At 45.4% G+C, this 18042-nt stretch overlaps 1 protein-coding gene across 1 annotated transcript; it reads left to right on the forward strand.

Moving 5' to 3' along the window:
- The first annotated feature begins 3132 nt into the window (after nt 1–3132).
- On the forward strand, nt 3133–17589 carry LOC100675986 (dehydrogenase/reductase SDR family member 4). The gene is made up of 8 exons (XM_003420953.4): nt 3133–3314; nt 4874–5051; nt 11629–11730; nt 13714–13784; nt 13885–13936; nt 14227–14361; nt 14801–14856; nt 16876–17589. The coding sequence occupies exons 1-8, from the start codon at nt 3181–3183 to the stop codon at nt 16988–16990; spliced, it is 843 nt and encodes a 280-aa protein (XP_003421001.2). The 5' UTR covers nt 3133–3180; the 3' UTR covers nt 16991–17589.
- The last annotated feature ends 453 nt before the right edge of the window (nt 17590–18042 follow it).

Below are 18042 nucleotides of genomic sequence, written 5' to 3' on the forward strand. Positions count from 1 at the left end.
CATTACCTACTGAAGTTCCCATCTCAAAGAGACACTCCTACACACATACGTATTTCCCCCTATGATTCCCTACCCCCTTCTCCAAGGAACAGCTTGTTGGGGAGTAGGAGCAAAAGATTCACACTTCCTGCGTCCCTCTACTCTTTTCTGCTCTCCCAAAAGAAATGGTGCCAGAGGCCAAATATCGACTCTACCCATACAATGGAGTCACTGGGCAATATAATTAATGCACTCAAATGTTAACTGAAAGGTTGGAGGTTCCAGTCCACCCAAAAGTGCCTTGGAAGAAAGGAGCAGAGTTCTGACACACATAAGACCACCATGAGTCAGAATCCATGTGACAGTACCTGACTCACTGGTTACGCATGATTATGGGTTAAATTGTGTCTCCCATAAACATGTGTTGTAAATCCTAACCTCCGTGCCTGTGGTTATCATCTCATTTGGGAAAGGGTTGTCTTTGTTATGTTACTGAGGGAGGGTAAGTGTAGGGTGTGTCTTGAGTCAATCTCTTTTGAGATAGAAGGAGATTAAACAAGCAAGCTAGCAAGCAGAGGGGATGACTGATGCCAATCCACATGAAGACCACCCAGGAGCAGAAGCTCAAAGAGACAAGGACTTTCCTCCAGAGCCAATAAAGAAAGAAAGCCTTCCCCTACAGCCAGCATCCTGAATTTGGACATCTAGCCTCCTAAATTGTGAGAAAATAAACTCCTGTTTATTAAAGCCACCCACTCGTATTTCTATTATAGCAGCACTTTTTTTTAGATCACTAAGACACCAGTACGCCAAGGAGCCATGTGATATTCTCCAAGCTTCCAGGCAAAAATCTGCATTTCCAAGAAACTTTTCGTCTTTGGATTATGGTCTCCCTAGCCCTCATCTCAATCTCTGTGGAGGAAGCGGAGAGAGATCCAATATGCCCTGAAGGTCTGCCTTTTGAGTCAAGCCTTGAAAAACCCTGTTACAGTCCTCCTTGCACACTCTCCCCCTCTCCACAAACAGGTGGAAAGCACTGGGAAGGGTTCCCACAGTGCATTAGCTATGAACAGTGAAGGAGGAAGAGGAGTGTAATGCTATCCAGCCTATGGTGTCAATAATTCATGAGGCTCAGACTGAGGGGCACCAGAGAGTCCATTTTCCCCGGACACTGGGAAATTTAGGCTTAAGCTCTCTTATCTCATCAGGACGTGCTGAGTACCAAGGATGAAACAGGGGCCATGGTTGCACCTTCTGGGTTGAGGAATACAGTATAAATCCAGGGCATGTCTGTTAGATAACTTGCTATCCACAATCTCCCTTTTGAATGCTGAAATCCTTCTTTAGCTGCTCAGCTGACCTACACATATACTAAATGAATCTTTAGCAAGTATGAATTCTATTAAACAGTGATCCCCAGAACTAGATTTCATGGACCAGAGTTCTCTTCCCTCAAATTGTAAGGACTAACACAGGATTGCCAAACTTGTGATTTTTCACCAACTAAGAACACATTTCTAAACCTATCCATCTACTTTCATCATCTTTTCTTAAAGAAAAGACTAACCCACACGCGCACACACACACGCAAAATGTATCAAGAGCGTATCTCAGAATAAAAAAATTTTTTAATCCTTTAAATTAAATGGTGGGTTTTTTTTTTTTTAGCTTTGTGAAACTCATGATATTGTCTTCTTTTCATTTTGCCTCGAGCTAGTGAAATTTTGCCATGAACCAGCACTGCTTCTCAGTCAGGCATCTGGAGGCCACTGGGTTAAACCAAAGGAGCCCTGTTGGCACAGTGGTTAAGTGTTCAGCTGCTAATGGAAGGTCGGCAATTCAAACCTCAGCCACTCTTCGGGAGAAAGATGTGGCAGTCTGCTTCTGTAAAGATTACAGCCTTGGAAACCCCATGGGGCAATTCTACTGTGTTCTACTGGGTCACTATGAGTCAGAACCTACTCTACAAAAATGGGTTTGGTTTTGGTTGGTTAAACCAATTCAGACGCTGACACTTGGGTCTATTGAGGCCTTTCTGTAGTGTACCATAAGCCATCCAGACGTATTAATTCTCCCAGAAACCTAGGAGGGAGATCATTTCAGCCCTCTTGGTAGAAATAAAGGCTGAAGTCTTGGACACAGAATTTATAGCTGGCAAAGACTTTATTCATCATCTACTCCAGCATCCTCAGTTTACAGATGAAGAGCCTGGCCTGTAGCAGCAATAATAATTACTATATGGTGGCAAAAATTACTGTGTGTTTGGTAGTTTACAGTTTATGAAGTGATTTTACATTCAAAAAATATTTATTGAACTAGGACAGAGGCCAAGGCCTGGGGACACAGTGATTGCAGTGAGCCTGAGTGCTCCTGGGTTCTCTGTATTCCACCACTGGCTGGGGATCTCTAGACTTCTTGCAACCACCTTCCTTCCTGTAAAATGGGGGAAGTATTCTTCTTGGGGTGGAGAGTATAAAGAGCTCCTGTCCAGCACAGACAGCTTCCTGAGGCAGGTTCTAGAGAAACTGAAGGGCTAGAGTCAGAATTTTTATCCCTGGCTGCTGGTTACCATGGAGACCACAGTCAGCTCTCCAGGGCCTTGGAGGATGGAGGAGACCTAGAGTCAGAGGAAGGGCGGTGCCTTTTCCACCCTCACCTGGGATCCTCACGTGGTGGAATCTGTGGAGACGATTCCATGGGCGATCTCTGAACATGTGCCCTCCTGTGGGTTATCACACACAGGCCCAGAATTTCTTAGAGAAGAAAGTTCGTCTTAAGTTTCTGGAAAGTAAAACCGACCAACTCAAAGCCCCTCTTCTGCCTCCCACCCCCACCCCAAAAGGACGCAGCCAAGCAAATGTAGAAGCAGATCTGGAGGGCGGGGAGGTCTATCTACCGAGTCTCCAGGAGTGCAGGCCCTACCGTAACTCGGCCTGTGAGGAGCACATTCCTACACCTGGCCAGGGAAGGCCAAGTCGGCGGAGGGAAGAGGGCTGCCGGGCGTACCGGCAATGCGCCTTCAGGGGGCGCCCGCGGCCACAGCAGGCTCCCTGCGCCAAGGGCCACCTTAGAGCGGGACAAAGTGATCAGCCAGGGGCGGTGGGGAGCCAAGAAGGCGGCCCGCCCTACGCCCTGCCCCTCGCCCTGCTCCGCAGTCACTTCCCCTATTGTGCGCACAATCATGCGCGGTTAGTCGGCGCCATGCAGACGGCGGGGCTGTTTGGGGGCTTCTGTGCCCGAGCGTGGAGGGTGTCGCTGCGACTGGCCAGCTCCGGGATGGCTCCCCAGCAACGGCTCACGAATAAGGTGGCCCTGGTAACGGCCTCCACCGATGGGTGAGTGACTGGGCCGGAGTCTCTCAGGCCCCTGCTGCCCGGAAACTGGGACTAGGTCCTTGCCCCCTTGCCTCCCGGTGGCCTCTGCCCTTAATCTCTCACACGCAAGGACAGAAGAAAGGAACCCGTACTGGCCCTGAGGCCCCTCACCCAAGCCAATCCCCTGGCCCTAGGCGCCTCCACTGTCTGTCCATGTGTCCTTGCTGCCTCTGGCACGACTCTTACTCCATGCTGCCCCTTCAGTTCGTTCCTCTAGCACTCTGGGCTGCCCCAGCCCACCGGCCCCACCTAGAGTCAGGAAGACCAGAAACCAGAAATCCAAGAGAGCCCAGATTTCAAAAATCCTGTTTCACTGCCTCCATTAACTATGAAAATGTTTCAGGCACCCCCATATGACTCCCCTACAAGTCTCCCAGACAACCCCTTCTTACCCAGAGGCAGCACAGGATCCATGGTCCAGATTTTCATTTAGATCCGTACATTTTTGCCTCCCCTGCCCAGCCTTTTTCTCATCCCCTACACTTGATTCTCATTCCCACATGACTTTGCTAGATGTCCAAAACAAAAACCAAACCTACTGCCTTGATTCCAACTCATAGCTACACCATAGGGTTTCCAAGGCCTTAAATCTCTAGGAAAGCCAACTGCCACATCTTTTTCCCCCAGAGCTGCTGGACTGCCGACCTTTTAGCAGTCCAGCGCTTTAACCACTGTGCCACGAGGGCTCCTTCGTGCTAGATGCCAGCTCTTTGAAAATCTGAAATACAAGTGTATGAAAAATGCTAATGGCTGGCCATTGTAAATGTGTTTAACTTTTATTCCCAGGGAAATATTTACTTTTTTTTTTTTTTTTAAACCAGAGACCAGCTGTTGCATGTGCACCCAAAAATGTAACTAAGGATACAATTTTGAGAATGATGGAGACTAGTAAGGGAGATATTTGGGAACAGAAGCTCTTTTGTATAAGACTCTCAAATCACAGAACTGGCTGCTGCTATATACCCTCAGCTCATTTCTCTCTCCTCAGTCTGTACAGAGTATGGGGCCTGTTACCCTTGGTGAAGCCTGTAGAAACCAAAAAAAAAAAAAAAAAACTCATTGCCATCAAGTTGATTCCAAAGTATGGCTACTCCATGGGCTACAGAGTAGAACTCCATATGGTTTCCTTAGTTGTAATCTTTACAGAAGCAGATTGCCAGGGCTTTCTTCTTCAATGCTACTGGGTGGGTTCGAATAGCTGACCTTTAGGTTAATAGTCCAGCTCAAAATGTTGGCACCATGAGACCTGAGGCCTGTGGGAGATGATGTCAATTCCTGGGAACCTAGGCTGAGGGCCAAGACCATAATAAAAATAAGTAACGAAGTGCCGAAAATGGGCTAAGTATGTCCTCTGCGTGGTAATGGCTAGATAATGGTAATGCCAATAACCCAAGTAAACAGAGACGCATGGAGGTCACACAGAGAGTGAGCTAGAATTCGGACTCGGGGCACTCTGACTCCAGAGCCTCAACCTTGTCACCTGTAGTGTCCTTGACAGTTGTTGCCCCTCTCCGCCCCAGGATTGGTTTTGCCATCACCCGGCGTCTGGCCCAGGAGGGCGCCCACGTGGTCATCAGCAGCCGGAAGCAGCAGAATGTGGACCGGGCAGTGGCGGAGCTGCAGAGGGAAGGGCTGAGTGTGTCGGGCACCGTGTGCCACGTGGGGAAGGCCGAGGACCGCGAGCGGCTGGTGGCCACAGTAAGCGTCAGGGATATGGGCACAGAGCCAGGAGGTGACAGAGGGAAGCCAGTCTAAGCCTCCTTCCCTGCTTTTCTCTAAAATATTGGTGTCATCCAACCCAGCACTGTTAACTAAAAAGTAACAGTGGATTCTGCATCTCCACACAGGTCTGCCAGCACATTTTAATAGTGTGCTTTTTTGTTATGTCCATATCCTGAAGTCTCAGAATCGTCCTATTCCAGAGAATCAAAACCATTCTAATGCTTCAGCCCCATATCATCCCTTAGGGCACACACAAAAACAGGTGGCCTTCCCCTCCAGTAGTTTCCAGTCAAATTGGGCAGATGAGAAGAGTAAATGCAATTGCAAAATAGATGTTCCTACCCATGAACTAATAAACAATTCCCAATTCTCCATATTACAAAGTAAAGTCCCCAGTAACCTACAGGAGGCACCCCATTATGTTTCAGCCAGGGACTATTTCTCTGTACACTGGTTCATTACGTGGAGTAACTTCCCATGGTCCCACAGCCAGTAAAGAAAGAGATGTGATTGAGCCTACACCTACGCCCTTCCTTTTTCAGCTGCCTGCAGACTACCAGGCATTTCCTTATTAGCGTAGGGTCTGGTCTTAGGTGCCCACTTGGACCTTAGTCTCAATTGGTGCTTGACACCAGCCTTCATTTGCACAAGAAAACATGAACTTCTAGCAAAGGAGGCCCTTTTCCCTCCAGTCTCAGGGCACACACTTTATTCCCCACATTGGAAGTGGGAATCCACCCAAAAATGGGAAATATGAGATTGTACTAACAGACTGAAAGGTTGGCAGAAATAATTTGGGTAATCTTCTTAAAAGAGGAAGACCTTACACAACAGTTTAGAGCAAGCAGAGACTGGTGTGGTAGATGGTATAAGGTTATTCCATTTTTAAGGAACTGTTTAAAAAATACTCAAATGTGCATTGGAAAGGACCAGGTGCGAATCCAAGAAAAGCACCTTGGGTAGCATAGACTGCCAGATACAGCCTGAGATTGAGACCTTGATCCCCAGGGTGAGGGAGCCATTTGGGAGGTGGGGCCAATTAGGGACTAGCCAATGAAATGCATGTGGCAACTTAGTATCAAAACCCTGGTGGGAATAAACAGCCTCTGGCGGGGCCCCACCAGGTCCACTTAAGCTTTCCTGCAGCCCTGGACCAGAGAGGGGACTTGAGTTAGATCTTGAGGAGTGGGTGGTATTGGAGGGGGGATAGGGTTCCAGATGACCCTGCCAAATGAGCAGACAGCCAAGGAGGGAATGAAGGAAAGAGGGAGCAGTGTCAGTCCTCAGTAGAGAGCACAGGCTCAGGAGTGCTGGTGGGAAATGGCTGGGTCAGAAGGATAAGGGAAAGGGGCCTCCAGAGCCTCCCAGAAGAGTTTACGCCTTCTTGTAGGAAATAATGAAGACATGTGAGATTTTGAACAAGATGAAAGTGATTATTAAGGAAGAATAATTTGGCACTGGTAGGAAGGATGGAGTCCGTGGGTGGTATAAACAGTTAACATACTCAGCTGCTAACCGAAAGATTGGAGGTTTGAGTCCACCCAGAAACACCTCACAAGAAAGACCTAGTGATCTCGTTCCCAAAAATCAGCCACTGAAAACCCTATGGAGCACAGTTCTACTCTAACATACATGGGGCCTCCATGAGTCAGAATTGGCTCGATGGCAGCTGGTTAACTGGTAGGAAGGGCATATTGGAGTAGAGGAGACTAAGCCAAGGATGTTTGAAGCTGATGCTATAGTACAGGACTAGAGCAGTGGTGGTGGTGGGACCAGAACTCATGTGCCTCAAAGTAGGAATCAACCAAGATTTCTCTAATCTGTTATCAAGAAATAGGAAATAGAAAGAATGATTCCAAAATGACTCTCATATAGTTTATATGACCAGTGTCAGGATGGAGACTGAGAGGATGCTTGTCATCAGTTTGAGATGTGTTCTGCCTATTGCTGGCAGAACACCCCTCTATTGAACACCCCTCTGTACAACTATGATAAGGAAAGCTGCTGCCTTAAGGGTGGTTACTACCTGGTGGCGTCCTAATCTCTACCACAAAGCTTCTCAAGGGCGTGGTAAGCAGAAACCAGATCAGCCATTTCACAGCTTGATGATGAAACCAAAGCCAAACCCACTGCCATAGACTAGATGATGACTCATGGCAGCCCCATGTGTTACAGAGTAGAACTGCCCCGTATGGTTTTCTTGGCTGTCATTTTTACAGAAGCAAGTCACTAGACCTTTCTTTCTTCCACGGTACCACCTGGTGAGTTCAAACCACCAACCTTTAGGTTAGTAGTTGAGCAGTTAGTCATTTGTACCACCCGTGATACTTCTCTAAAAAAACTACAACTATCAAAACAGGGTTGTATTCTTTCACCGTACTTATTCAATCTGTATGCTGAGCAAATAATCCAAGAAGCTGGACTCTAGAAAGAAGAACGGGGCATCAGGATTGTTAATCCATTAACAACCTGTATTATGCAGATGACACAATCTTACTTGCTGAAAGTGAAGTGGACTTGAAGCACTTACTGATGAAAATCAAAGACCACAGCCTTCAGTATGGATTATGCCTCAACATAAAAAAAAAAAAAAAAAAAACTTCACAACTGGACCAGTAAGCAACATCATGAAAAACGGAGAAAAGATTGAAGTCAAGGATTTCATTTTACTTGGATCCACAATCAACACCCATGGAAGCAGCAGTCAAGAAATCGAACAACACATTGCATTGAGCCAATCCTCTGTAAAAGACCTTGTTAAAGTGTTAGAAAGCAAAGATGTCACTCTAAGGACTAAGGCACTTCTGACCCAAGCCATGGTGTTTTCCATCACCTCATATGCATGCAAAAGCTGGACAATGAATAAGGAAGACAGAAGAAGAATTGATGCCTTTGAGTTATGGTGTTGGCAAAGAATGTTGAATATACCGTGGACTTCCAAAAGAACGAACAGGTCTGTCTTGGACGAAGTACAGTCAGAATGCTCCTTAGAAGCAAGGATGGTGAGACTGCGTCTCACATACTTTGGACATGTTATCGGGAGGACATCATGCTTGGTAAACTAGAAGGTCAGTGAAAAAGAGGGAGACCCTCAACAAGATGGACTGAGACAGTGGCTGCCAACAATGGAATCAACCATAACAACGATCATGTGGATGGTGCAGGACCGGGTAGTGTTTCATTCTCTTGTACATAGGGTCGCTGTGAATCAGAACCGACTCCACAGCATCTAGCAAGAACAACATCAAAACAACTCCTAATTACTGTAGTAAAGTGATCACACAACTTAGAGCAAGACTCAGAAGACACCTGGAGGTAACAGGTGCCTTTCTCATTAATCGTCTATGGTTCCCTGTCTCCATTCCGTCAAAACCCAGCCTTCTCCCCCTCTCCATGCCGATAGGCGTAGAAGGGGCAGGGGACAGGATGCACAGAAGTGTAAACCTCTCTAGATGATTCTGGTGCAGTCCACCTCCAAACGCACACACATAGAGCACAGCACACCCCACTTCCTAGCATCATCTACATCTTTCCTAGTCAAAAGTCCCTAGGCAAGGCTTACACAGAGCCAAGGCAGGTGACTGGAGCTTGGTCCCAGGACACTAAAATCTAGACAGGGCAAAAAAGGGCTACCTTTGATTTTAAAAGATTATATGATTTTAAATGTTGTTTAAATTTACATGTTGGTGGTTCAGGCATTCCTTCGGCAGTGTGGAAACAACTGAGCTTAGCACCTAGTTAGCAAGAATAATTAGTTAAAATGGGAAGCTAGCAGATGGTGCACGTTGTTAATAACACCCCTCTGTGTGCCAGATCGGGAAGTACAAAGTTGACTGAGGGCCCATTTAGTGCTACTTGCCCAAGGCATCAAAATTGCCAGTTCTGGGCAAATGCAAAGTCTGGTTTCAGGGTGGCTTTGTAGTGAAAACTGTTGTTGGCAAAGTCTGTTTGGCCATTACTCCGGCAAGCACTTGCTATCACCACCCATTTACAACTTACTAAGGAGGTGAAAAAAAAAAAAAATTTTTTTTTTTTTTAAGGAGGTGAGATATTCCTTTTCTTCGCTTTCCCGGTTTAAATCTCATTTCTGCCTTGCATCTTCTATACTTTCAGGCCAAAAGAAAAAGGGAATGAGGAAATGACATCGTAACTGAGTGTGGGAGTGCTTTAAACCCAGGCTGGTGTCTTCCCCATCCTGGTTCACCGGGGCAGCCAGCTTCCCAGTGACTCCAACTCCCCTACAGAGGGCTCCTATGGATTACCAATGCCAGGACAGTTCTCCTGTTGTACAGCCTACTTTCTGTCACAAACAGCACACACCCTTTTCCCACAACGTCATTTTGAAACTTTGTTAAACCAAAACATGGCACAGTTCTAAACAAAGGGGTACAGTTTGCTGTGATGGAAAAAGCTCGGAACTAGAAAGTAGGCATTTGAGGCCCTCACCTCAGTTCTGCCCCACTAACTAGCTTTGTCCCCTGAGTAAATCACTTCCCTTTCCCAACAACCAAATGAGCAGGACTCCTGCTCCTAGCTGGCCCTTACGAGCTATGTGACTTTGAGACATTAACTTCCTTGTACCTCAGTTTCATTGCCTACAGTGTGAGAACATTGGGCTAGATGATCTGAAAGGCCTCTCCCATGGTAACTTCCTATGAATCTATTTAAACTGATTTCTCCATTAAGGTAAGTGTGGACAGGTTGATTTTGATGTAATGTTAACTTATTCAAGAAGAATTGGACAGTAAACACTTGGAGAAACAAGGCCGAGACTCAGTGTGAAAAGAGGGAGGGGGGATTAAAAATACATTTTCAGCTAGAAGACATTAACAGAGTGGAATAAGTCAATCACAGAAGGACAACTATTGTATGACCTCACTTATATAAAAAGACAAGAAAAAACAAATGTATAGAGAATGAAGTTTATTAGTGGTTACTAGGGACGGGAAGGAGAGGGAATGGACCGGTAACAGTGATAGAAATATCACAATGGTTAAGGGTAGGGTTGCACAGCCGATTATTTTAATTGCTCTCATCAATTGTACACCTGTAAAAAGCTGAATTGGCAAAAGTTTTGTGTGATATATTTACAACAGTGAAAAAAAAAAAAGAGTAGCTGCTGAGACTGCCGATGTACTACAAAAAATCTCATGGAATTTGGTTTCTTGGTTTGGAGGTTTAGGGTCATGGTTTCCTGGGACATTCCAGTTAACTGGCCTGATAACATGTTCAGTGCTTCTGTTCTACCTCCTAGTTCATTGTATAGTGCCTGGGGGCTTAAAAGCTTGCAAGTGGCCATCCAAGGCACAACATTTGGTCTGTATTAGTCTGAAGTAACAAAGGAGGAAGGACCCGGCAGGAATAGAGGGAGGATATGGAACATGTGACTAATTGCCTCCATGAACAACTGCCTGCTTTGCCATGAGACCAGAAGAACTGCCTGGTGCCCGGCTACCATTACTGAACGTTTTGATCAAAGATTCTATCGAAGAATCCTGATCGAAAGGGGGAAACGCAGAACAGAATTTCAAATTCTCATGGACTCCAGACTTTCTGGAGCCATGGAGAATGCAGAAACCCTGAAATTACTTGCCTGAGATAGCCTTTAAAACTTAAACCAAAAATATCCCCTAAAGTCATCTTAAAACCGAACAGTAATTTAGCTTAACTAGCAAAAAAAAAGTGTCTGCCTTGGGCATTAAGCTCTTTAAGAATTATCTATATGGGATCAAATTGACAACAACAACTTGAAAGATTAGATGGGAACCTTAGGGGGCAGTGAATTTATGCTAATGGGGAGGAACAACTCAGAAAAGGAGAGTGAGAATGGTTGCACAACTCAAAGAATGTAATCTATGTCACTAAACTGTACATGCAGAAACTTGAATTACTATATGTTTTGCTGTGTATATACTCAACAGCAACAAAATAGATAAAACTAAAAAAAAGAAAACCTTGTGGGGCACAACAAAGAAAATACATTTTAAATAAGCAATTGTATAGAGATCAAAGTTTATTAGTGGTTACCAGGGGCAGGCAGGAGGCAGGGAAAGAGGAAGACACAACCCTTCGGGCACACTGAGTTTCTGTTAAGCGTGAAGGAAAAGTTCAGGAACAGTTAATGGTGTTGGGTGAATGACAGGATGAACATATTTGATGTCACTGAACTGTACATGTGAAGATTGTGGAAATGGCGAATGTCCTGTTACCTATGTATTTACCACAATTTTTAAAAATAGAAAAAAAAAATACTTTGAAGTGAGACTTGAAGTCGTGAGAATGAAGGAGCTTTCCAAAGGAAAGTATAAAGAGCAAAGGGTCAGAAAAAGCCTTAGAAGAAGTGAGGGTAGAAAAAAAAAAAAAAAAGACTGCAAAAGAAACAAGACAACTTTAAATGTTAAGCAGCAGAGTTTAGGGTAGCTTTGGGGAGAAAATTTTTCAAGAAGAGATGTATGTCATTTTGACAGCTGTCCCTAAGAAGGAATTCTTAACATTGGTAAGTGGCTCTCTCTGACTTACCTGCCTCTCTGATTGAGGGTTTACTCCTCTCCAGGCTGTGAGGCTTCATGGGGGTGTTGACATCCTGGTCGCCAATGCTGCTGTCAGCCCTTTCTTTGGAAACCTAATGGATGTCACTGAGGAGATATGGGACAAGGTGAGAGGGGATTAAAGCAGCAGGGGACGGCCTCAGAAAGCATGCAACGCCAACTCAGTCTGCTTTTAAAATGTGTTTGTCAAGTACAATGTCAATGTGAGGAATCATCACTATTTGTTACACACCTGGAGCACACCTGGAAGAGGGCAATGGGGGGTGGTCCTACCCCTGCCCTTCCTTCCCTTGTATCTCTGCTCCTCCCCATTTGGTCTTTTTCCATTTGCTGCTTGCTAGCTTTCTTTTACTTCCCTCCCCTTCCTCCCAACGTGCTTGTCCACACTGCTCTTGCTGGTTTATTTCCAGCAGATACATGGCAGCTAATATGCCAATAACTAATAGTCTTGGACACACCTACCATCCCCGTTTCAGCTGCCAAAAAAGAATGATTTTTCATTAGTTGGGAAACTTTAATAGCTGCTAACTGAGTGAAATACCAGTAAGTTACCACTTTATATAACTTTTTACCTTTGAAAAAGACCTGTACTTTTTTCTTCTTAACTGCAGTGTCAAAAAAAGTCTGAGACCCAGATCTCTAAATTTAAGTGCTAGGATATTGGTTTTATTTGAACATGTATAATCTACATTATATTTATAATATACTTCACATGCCTACATTCTATAATTATAAAGCCTTAATTAAAATATTTGTCTTTTTTTAGTAAGGTTAATATTCCCACATGATTTGGGAATGTTACATTTTTTATGACCGCCCATGGATTTGCATTTATTCCGATGTCGTCAATAATTTCCCAACACTGAAGTTTAAGGATACTAGAATATTATAGTTTCTCAGTGTTTCACAGGCATAAACACCAGAGTGCCAAAATGGTCTTCAGTGATCCACTTCTTGATTCTGGTATCCTTTAAAGCAGAGAACCATCTTTCATGAACAGCCTGGATAGAGACCATATGAAAATTAGTTTTAAACCAAGTAATTTTTCTTTGTAGTGTTTTAAAATATCACAGAATAGCAAATCTAAATGCAATGGTTGATTTATGATTGAACTCGGGATTTAAAAAGAAAGACATTTTGGGAAATGTTATTACATAAAATTATTATTATCAATGTTAAATGTCTTGGGTATGATAGTGGATTGTGGTTGTGTAAGAGAATGCCTTTTTTCTTAGGACATATATGCTAACGAATAGGGATAGAACATTACAAGATCTTACCTTCACTGGTTCAGAAAAAAGTATAAATAGACAGATAGATAGGGCAAATAAGCAAAATGTGAGCAACTGGTGAATCTAGGTGAAGGGTATCTGGATAGTCATTGTACTTCTATTTCAACTTTTTCTGTAAAACTGAAGTTTTTCTAAATAAGAAGTTGCCATAGGGAGAGTGAGAATATCCTAGCAGTGTCTAGAACAACGTAAACAAGTGTCATACATTTGCTTCAAATTATGGACGTGAGGATTTTTATTATAGCATATGGCCCAGCTTCCCCCAAAATGTCTCCTCGTGATCCCACTTTCTAGTAAATGCCCAGCCAGGCCATCTATCCTGGAGGGCAAAGAACATCTCACGGCCTGTTCTCAGAGGCCAGAGAAGTGCTGGAATGGCCCCAGGTGCCCAAGGTCAGACCCATTTCTCTGAGATATGCAGCCTACTTTAGGAAAGGTCCAGAGGCAGACCCAGATTCAGCCTCTCCCTAGTTGAAAGAAACACAGAAAACCCAGCTCAAAACCTAGACAGCACTAAGAGGTTAAGTCCATTCTGGGCTAAATCATACTTGGCTGGTTAAGAAACCAGATAAACCAGGCCCCTTTCTTTCTCACCCAAGCCTTATGTGTCATTACCAAGCTGAATAAGCTGGTAAAAGGCACTTCTCCGTGAGCCTAGGTTTCTTCACTTGTGAGGTCCGGATGGATCACCCCTGAGATCTAACAAACAGATCCTAAGAACACTACTGTAACTCCTCATCACCCTGCCTCTTCCAACTCATTTTTCTCATATGCTGCCTCCGCTTCTCTCGGTTTCAGATTCTGGACATTAATGTGAAGGCCACAGCGCTGATGACAAAGGCAGTGGTGCCAGAGATGGAGAAACGAGGGTACAAAGAATAAGAGGGAGCCTGGGTACAGTGGAACCCCACACGGGGCTGAGGGCGTTGGTCTACACTGGGAAAAGTATCAGCTTTCTTCTTTTTCCAGAGGTGGCTCAGTAGTGATTGTGGCCTCCGTAGCAGCCTACAACCCGTTCCCTGTAAGAACCCCTTTCTCTGCTACCATCATCCCTTCCTCCATCCCACACCTTCCCACCTCTCCAGTCACCCTAAGAAGTTTGTGACCCCTTTTGGAGTCACACCACCAAGTTCTTCCCCACAAAAATAGGTCCTTTGCATGCACAAACCTACCCTAGGGAATATTTAATCACCAGACAGTTAATTAGGACCCTCCCTTATAGGAGATGTCCTGTTGATTGCTGCCCTTTATGTCTAATGATAAGAACTGGAAACTAAGGGAAGAGACTAACCCATTCTCTCCTTTCTTCAGGGCCTGGGTCCTTACAATGTTAGTAAAACAGCCTTGGTGGGCCTCACCAAGAACCTGGCCACAGAGCTGGCTGCAAGGAACATTAGGGTGAACTGCCTGGCACCTGGAGTCATCAAGACCAAATTCAGCCATGTGGTGAGGAAAGGGTGATCCCTGAAGGGTATCCATCTACCTGGATCTGCCTGGCTTCTGAGCTCCCAACCACTTTTATCCCACCTCCCTAGGATTTTCCATCTCCCCTCCACATGCCAGCCACCATCCTCAGACCAGACCCCCATACACATCCACACACTCCTTTCTTGAGGTATAAATGGAGACTGAGGAATTCAGGCTCTTATCTCCTTAAGTGGTGAGAACTGGGGAGACTTTACTCTTCAGAGACCCAGCAAAATGCTTTACTGAGAAGATTGAAACAGAAAAGGGTGATGGGAGAGACTGGGACCTAAGTGAAAGAAGAAGTCTCCTCATTCTTACTCTTAGTATAAGAATAGGCAGTCTCTTTCCGCCTCCGTCTCTCAGTTTCCTCATCTTTCACATAAAAAGATGTCACGTAACTTCTCCCTTCTTCCTGCAGTTGTGGATGGACAAGGCAAAAGAAGAAGGCATAAAAGAAAGCCTGTGTATAAAAAGGTAAGGCTTGTCACAGGGGAGGGTTCGGAGGGATAAAGGTAGAAGGGTTTCATCCCTGACATAGCCCACAGCTCGCTGCCCCTCAGTCCCACAGATGCAGGCATGCTCTCCCCTGCCACAAACACACAGGCTTTACAAGTTCATTAACACTGTGTCATTGCAGTGGAGTGTGTAAGGAGTCGGCTTCCATTGCAAAAACCAAACACAGAGCTCTGGGAGAGGCCCTGACTCCTTTCTCCACCTGGGTGTTTGTCTCCACCTCTGGGCATTGGTAGCCACCAGGGACACAGCTCCTAGACCAAAAGCAAAACCACACTTTTTTAGTTCCTCTTGAATAAAAACAGTCATACTTCCAAAGCTCAGGTTCCTGATTCTACAATCTAAATAAAAAGAACTCCCTTTGCCTAAGAAAACTACCGTCTTCCCCAATGGGCTGGCCAAACTGTACAGGATCCTTCATCTGGCTCCCTTTCCTCTAAGCTCGCCTCTTCCATTTAGCTTCTGGGCATTCACTTGTTCCACTCTCATCTCCATCTTGTCCCGTTCAAGGACAAATGCCAACAATGCCTAACTTTTTACAGATCACCAGACATCCCAAACCCATTGCCATCGAGTCAATTCCAACTCATAATGACCCTATAGGACAGAGGAGAACTGCATAGAGCTTCTAAGGGGCGCATGGTGGATTTGAACTGCCGACCTTTTGGTTAGCAGCCATAGCACTTAACCACTACACCACCAGGGTTTCCAAAGTAAGGAGCTAAGGCTCCAGTGAGACTCTAACTCATGACCCATGGTTTACAAGACCAGCGCTCTAACCCCTGAACTACGGAGCCTTCACTAGACTCCCTCAGTTCCCGCTAAAGCCATTCTAATATCAGGCATGAGCTACAGCACTAGCTCACGACTCATTCCTAACTCAGGGTATGGCCATCCTTGAGTCCCAGTGAATGATTTAGCCCCATGCTTTTCAATCCTGGGTGCACATTAGAATCACCCAGGCCACTTTTCGAAACAAAGATGCTCAAGCCCCTCTCCCAGGGATTCTTTGTAATCGATCCAAGGTAGGACCTGGGCATCTTTTTTGTTGTTGCTGTTAAGCTTCCCAGATGACTGTAGTGTGCAGCTAGGATAGGGAAGCACTGCTAGGTTTGAGTTCCTTGCTCTAGCTACCTCTAGAGCATTCTATAGCAGTTAGGTTAAAAGTATTCCCTAAACTGCAATCACTCTTACAAACAATGAGTTAGTACATTCTCACAAAATGAACCTGACTTTAAAGGACAAAAGTAAATTCCTGAAAAAGTTCCTGTAAATTGAACCTGTACAAATGGAATCATTTTTTAAACACGCCATTTACGGTCGCACAGACCACCTGACACTTGAGCAGTATGCACACATGTAAAACAAATTCTTTTGATATGAAATAACTGTTCCCTGTTTTACCTTTTATAACTTTGAGTTTTTGTGTACTGTGTTCTCTAAAAAACAGCATCTCTATAGTATTTGAATATAATGCATAATGGTTTTTGCAGAGTACAGTATTTATGCTGACACTAAATTATAACAGCTTATGCTCATGGTAGAAACCCTGGTGGCATAGTGGTTAAGAGCTACAGCTGCTAACCAATAGGTCGGCAGTTGGAATCCACCAGGCGCTCCTTGGAAACTCTATGTGGCAGTTCTTCTCGGTCCTAGGGTCACTATGAGTAGAAATCAACTTGACGGCAATGGGTTTGGTTTTTGGTTTACCCTCATGGTAATCCTATGTGATGGACGAGAAGCCTGTCCACTGGTCCTGAAAAATCATCTAGTAATTCTCATTGTTGTCCATTGTGGTAAGTATATTGGGTGTATGGGTAACAGAACCTACAGGTGACAATATATAGGTATACAGGTAACAAAACATTTGCCATTTCTACAACTGATAATTCTTGATTAAGGAAATGTCATTCCCTGTGGGCTGGGGTCCGAGGGCCTGAGCTGTCTGATTTTTACTCCTTTGTTTCCTCTATTTCCCAGGATAGGCAAACCAGAGGAGTGTGCAGGCATTGTGTCTTTTCTGTGCTCTGAAGATGCCAGCTACATCACTGGAGAGACAATAGTGGTGGCTGGAGGGGCCCCCTCCCGCCTCTGAGGACCTGGAGAGAACCCACCAGGGCAGAGGCTAGGCTCCAACTCCTGGGCTCTGTTCCAGCATCCATGGACCAGCCTTTCCCACCTCTGCCTGTTATACTTCTCACCTTATACTCCCCCCTCCCCAGAATCAATTTGCCAGATGAAAAGAGACAATCTTTCCTGCAGTCAAGGTGTGGTCTTACTAGGACCCCAGCTGTTGGTGTGTTACACTGGATAAAGGCTCCCCCTGAGACCACAGAGAAACCCTGGTGGTGTAGTGCTTAAGTGCTATGGCTGCTAACCAAAGGGTTGACAGTTTGAATCTGCCAGGCGTTCCTTGGAAACTATGGGACAGGTCTACAATGTCCTATAGGGTCGCTATGAGTTGGAATCGACTCGACTACACTGGGTTTGGTTTTTGGTTTGAGACCACAGAGCAGGCCTGCTGAGAAGGCCGAATCTGTTTTGGCAAAAACCAACTAGTATTTTTTTTTCTGGGCATCTGGGGAATTCAATTGTAGATGAGAGAGAAGAAACCTGGAGTGGAAGGAGCAGAGTGGGAAATTAACAACTTCCAAATGAGATGCAAATAAAATGCAGATGATTGTGTTGCTTTGAGTCAACGTATTCCTTTTTCTGTGTGGGGTGGTTAGGTATGGTAGCTGGGCAAAGAACAGAAGTCTGGGCAGGCTGAATCTCTGGATCCCCCTAACTCTCCTCCCTGCCTCCAACACGAGTGTGACGCTGAGGGGTGGAGGTGTCTGCAGAGCTGCCAGCTGGGAGGAGGTGGCACGGGAACTCCCAGGTGCCACTCTCAACCTCTCTCCCCCCATGAATGGTGCCAGGGACGCCGCAGGGATCCGGGAGGCTGGGCAAGCGGGAAAGGAAGGACGAACTCCCTAGATCTGGCCAGGTCCTCTCCCGGAATCGCCCTAGGCCCCGAGCTCCTTCCAGGGTCAGCGAGGACGAGCTGGACGTTTCCTAAGTAGGCAGAGGAAAGGGAGCGACACTGGAAGAATAACCCGGGGAAGGGTACTCAGGCCCACAAACAAAAGAAACGAGCTCTGCCCA

Source organism: Loxodonta africana, chromosome 10 (genome assembly GCF_030014295.1).
Source record: "Loxodonta africana isolate mLoxAfr1 chromosome 10, mLoxAfr1.hap2, whole genome shotgun sequence".
NCBI lineage: Eukaryota > Metazoa > Chordata > Mammalia > Proboscidea > Elephantidae > Loxodonta > Loxodonta africana.

What these genes read in the sequence shown, in the direction of transcription:
- LOC100675986 (XM_003420953.4), top strand. Translation starts at nt 3,181, where the DNA reads ATGCAGACGGCGGGGCTGTTTGGGGGCTTCTGTGCCCGAGCGTGGAGG. An exon ending in CCAGAGATGGAGAAACGAGG is followed by an intron (nt 13,785 to 13,884) that starts GTACAAAGAATA and finishes TTCTTTTTCCAG; the next exon opens with AGGTGGCTCAGTAGTGATTG. An exon ending in GAAAGCCTGTGTATAAAAAG is followed by an intron (nt 14,857 to 16,875) that starts GTAAGGCTTGTC and finishes TCTATTTCCCAG; the next exon opens with GATAGGCAAACCAGAGGAGT.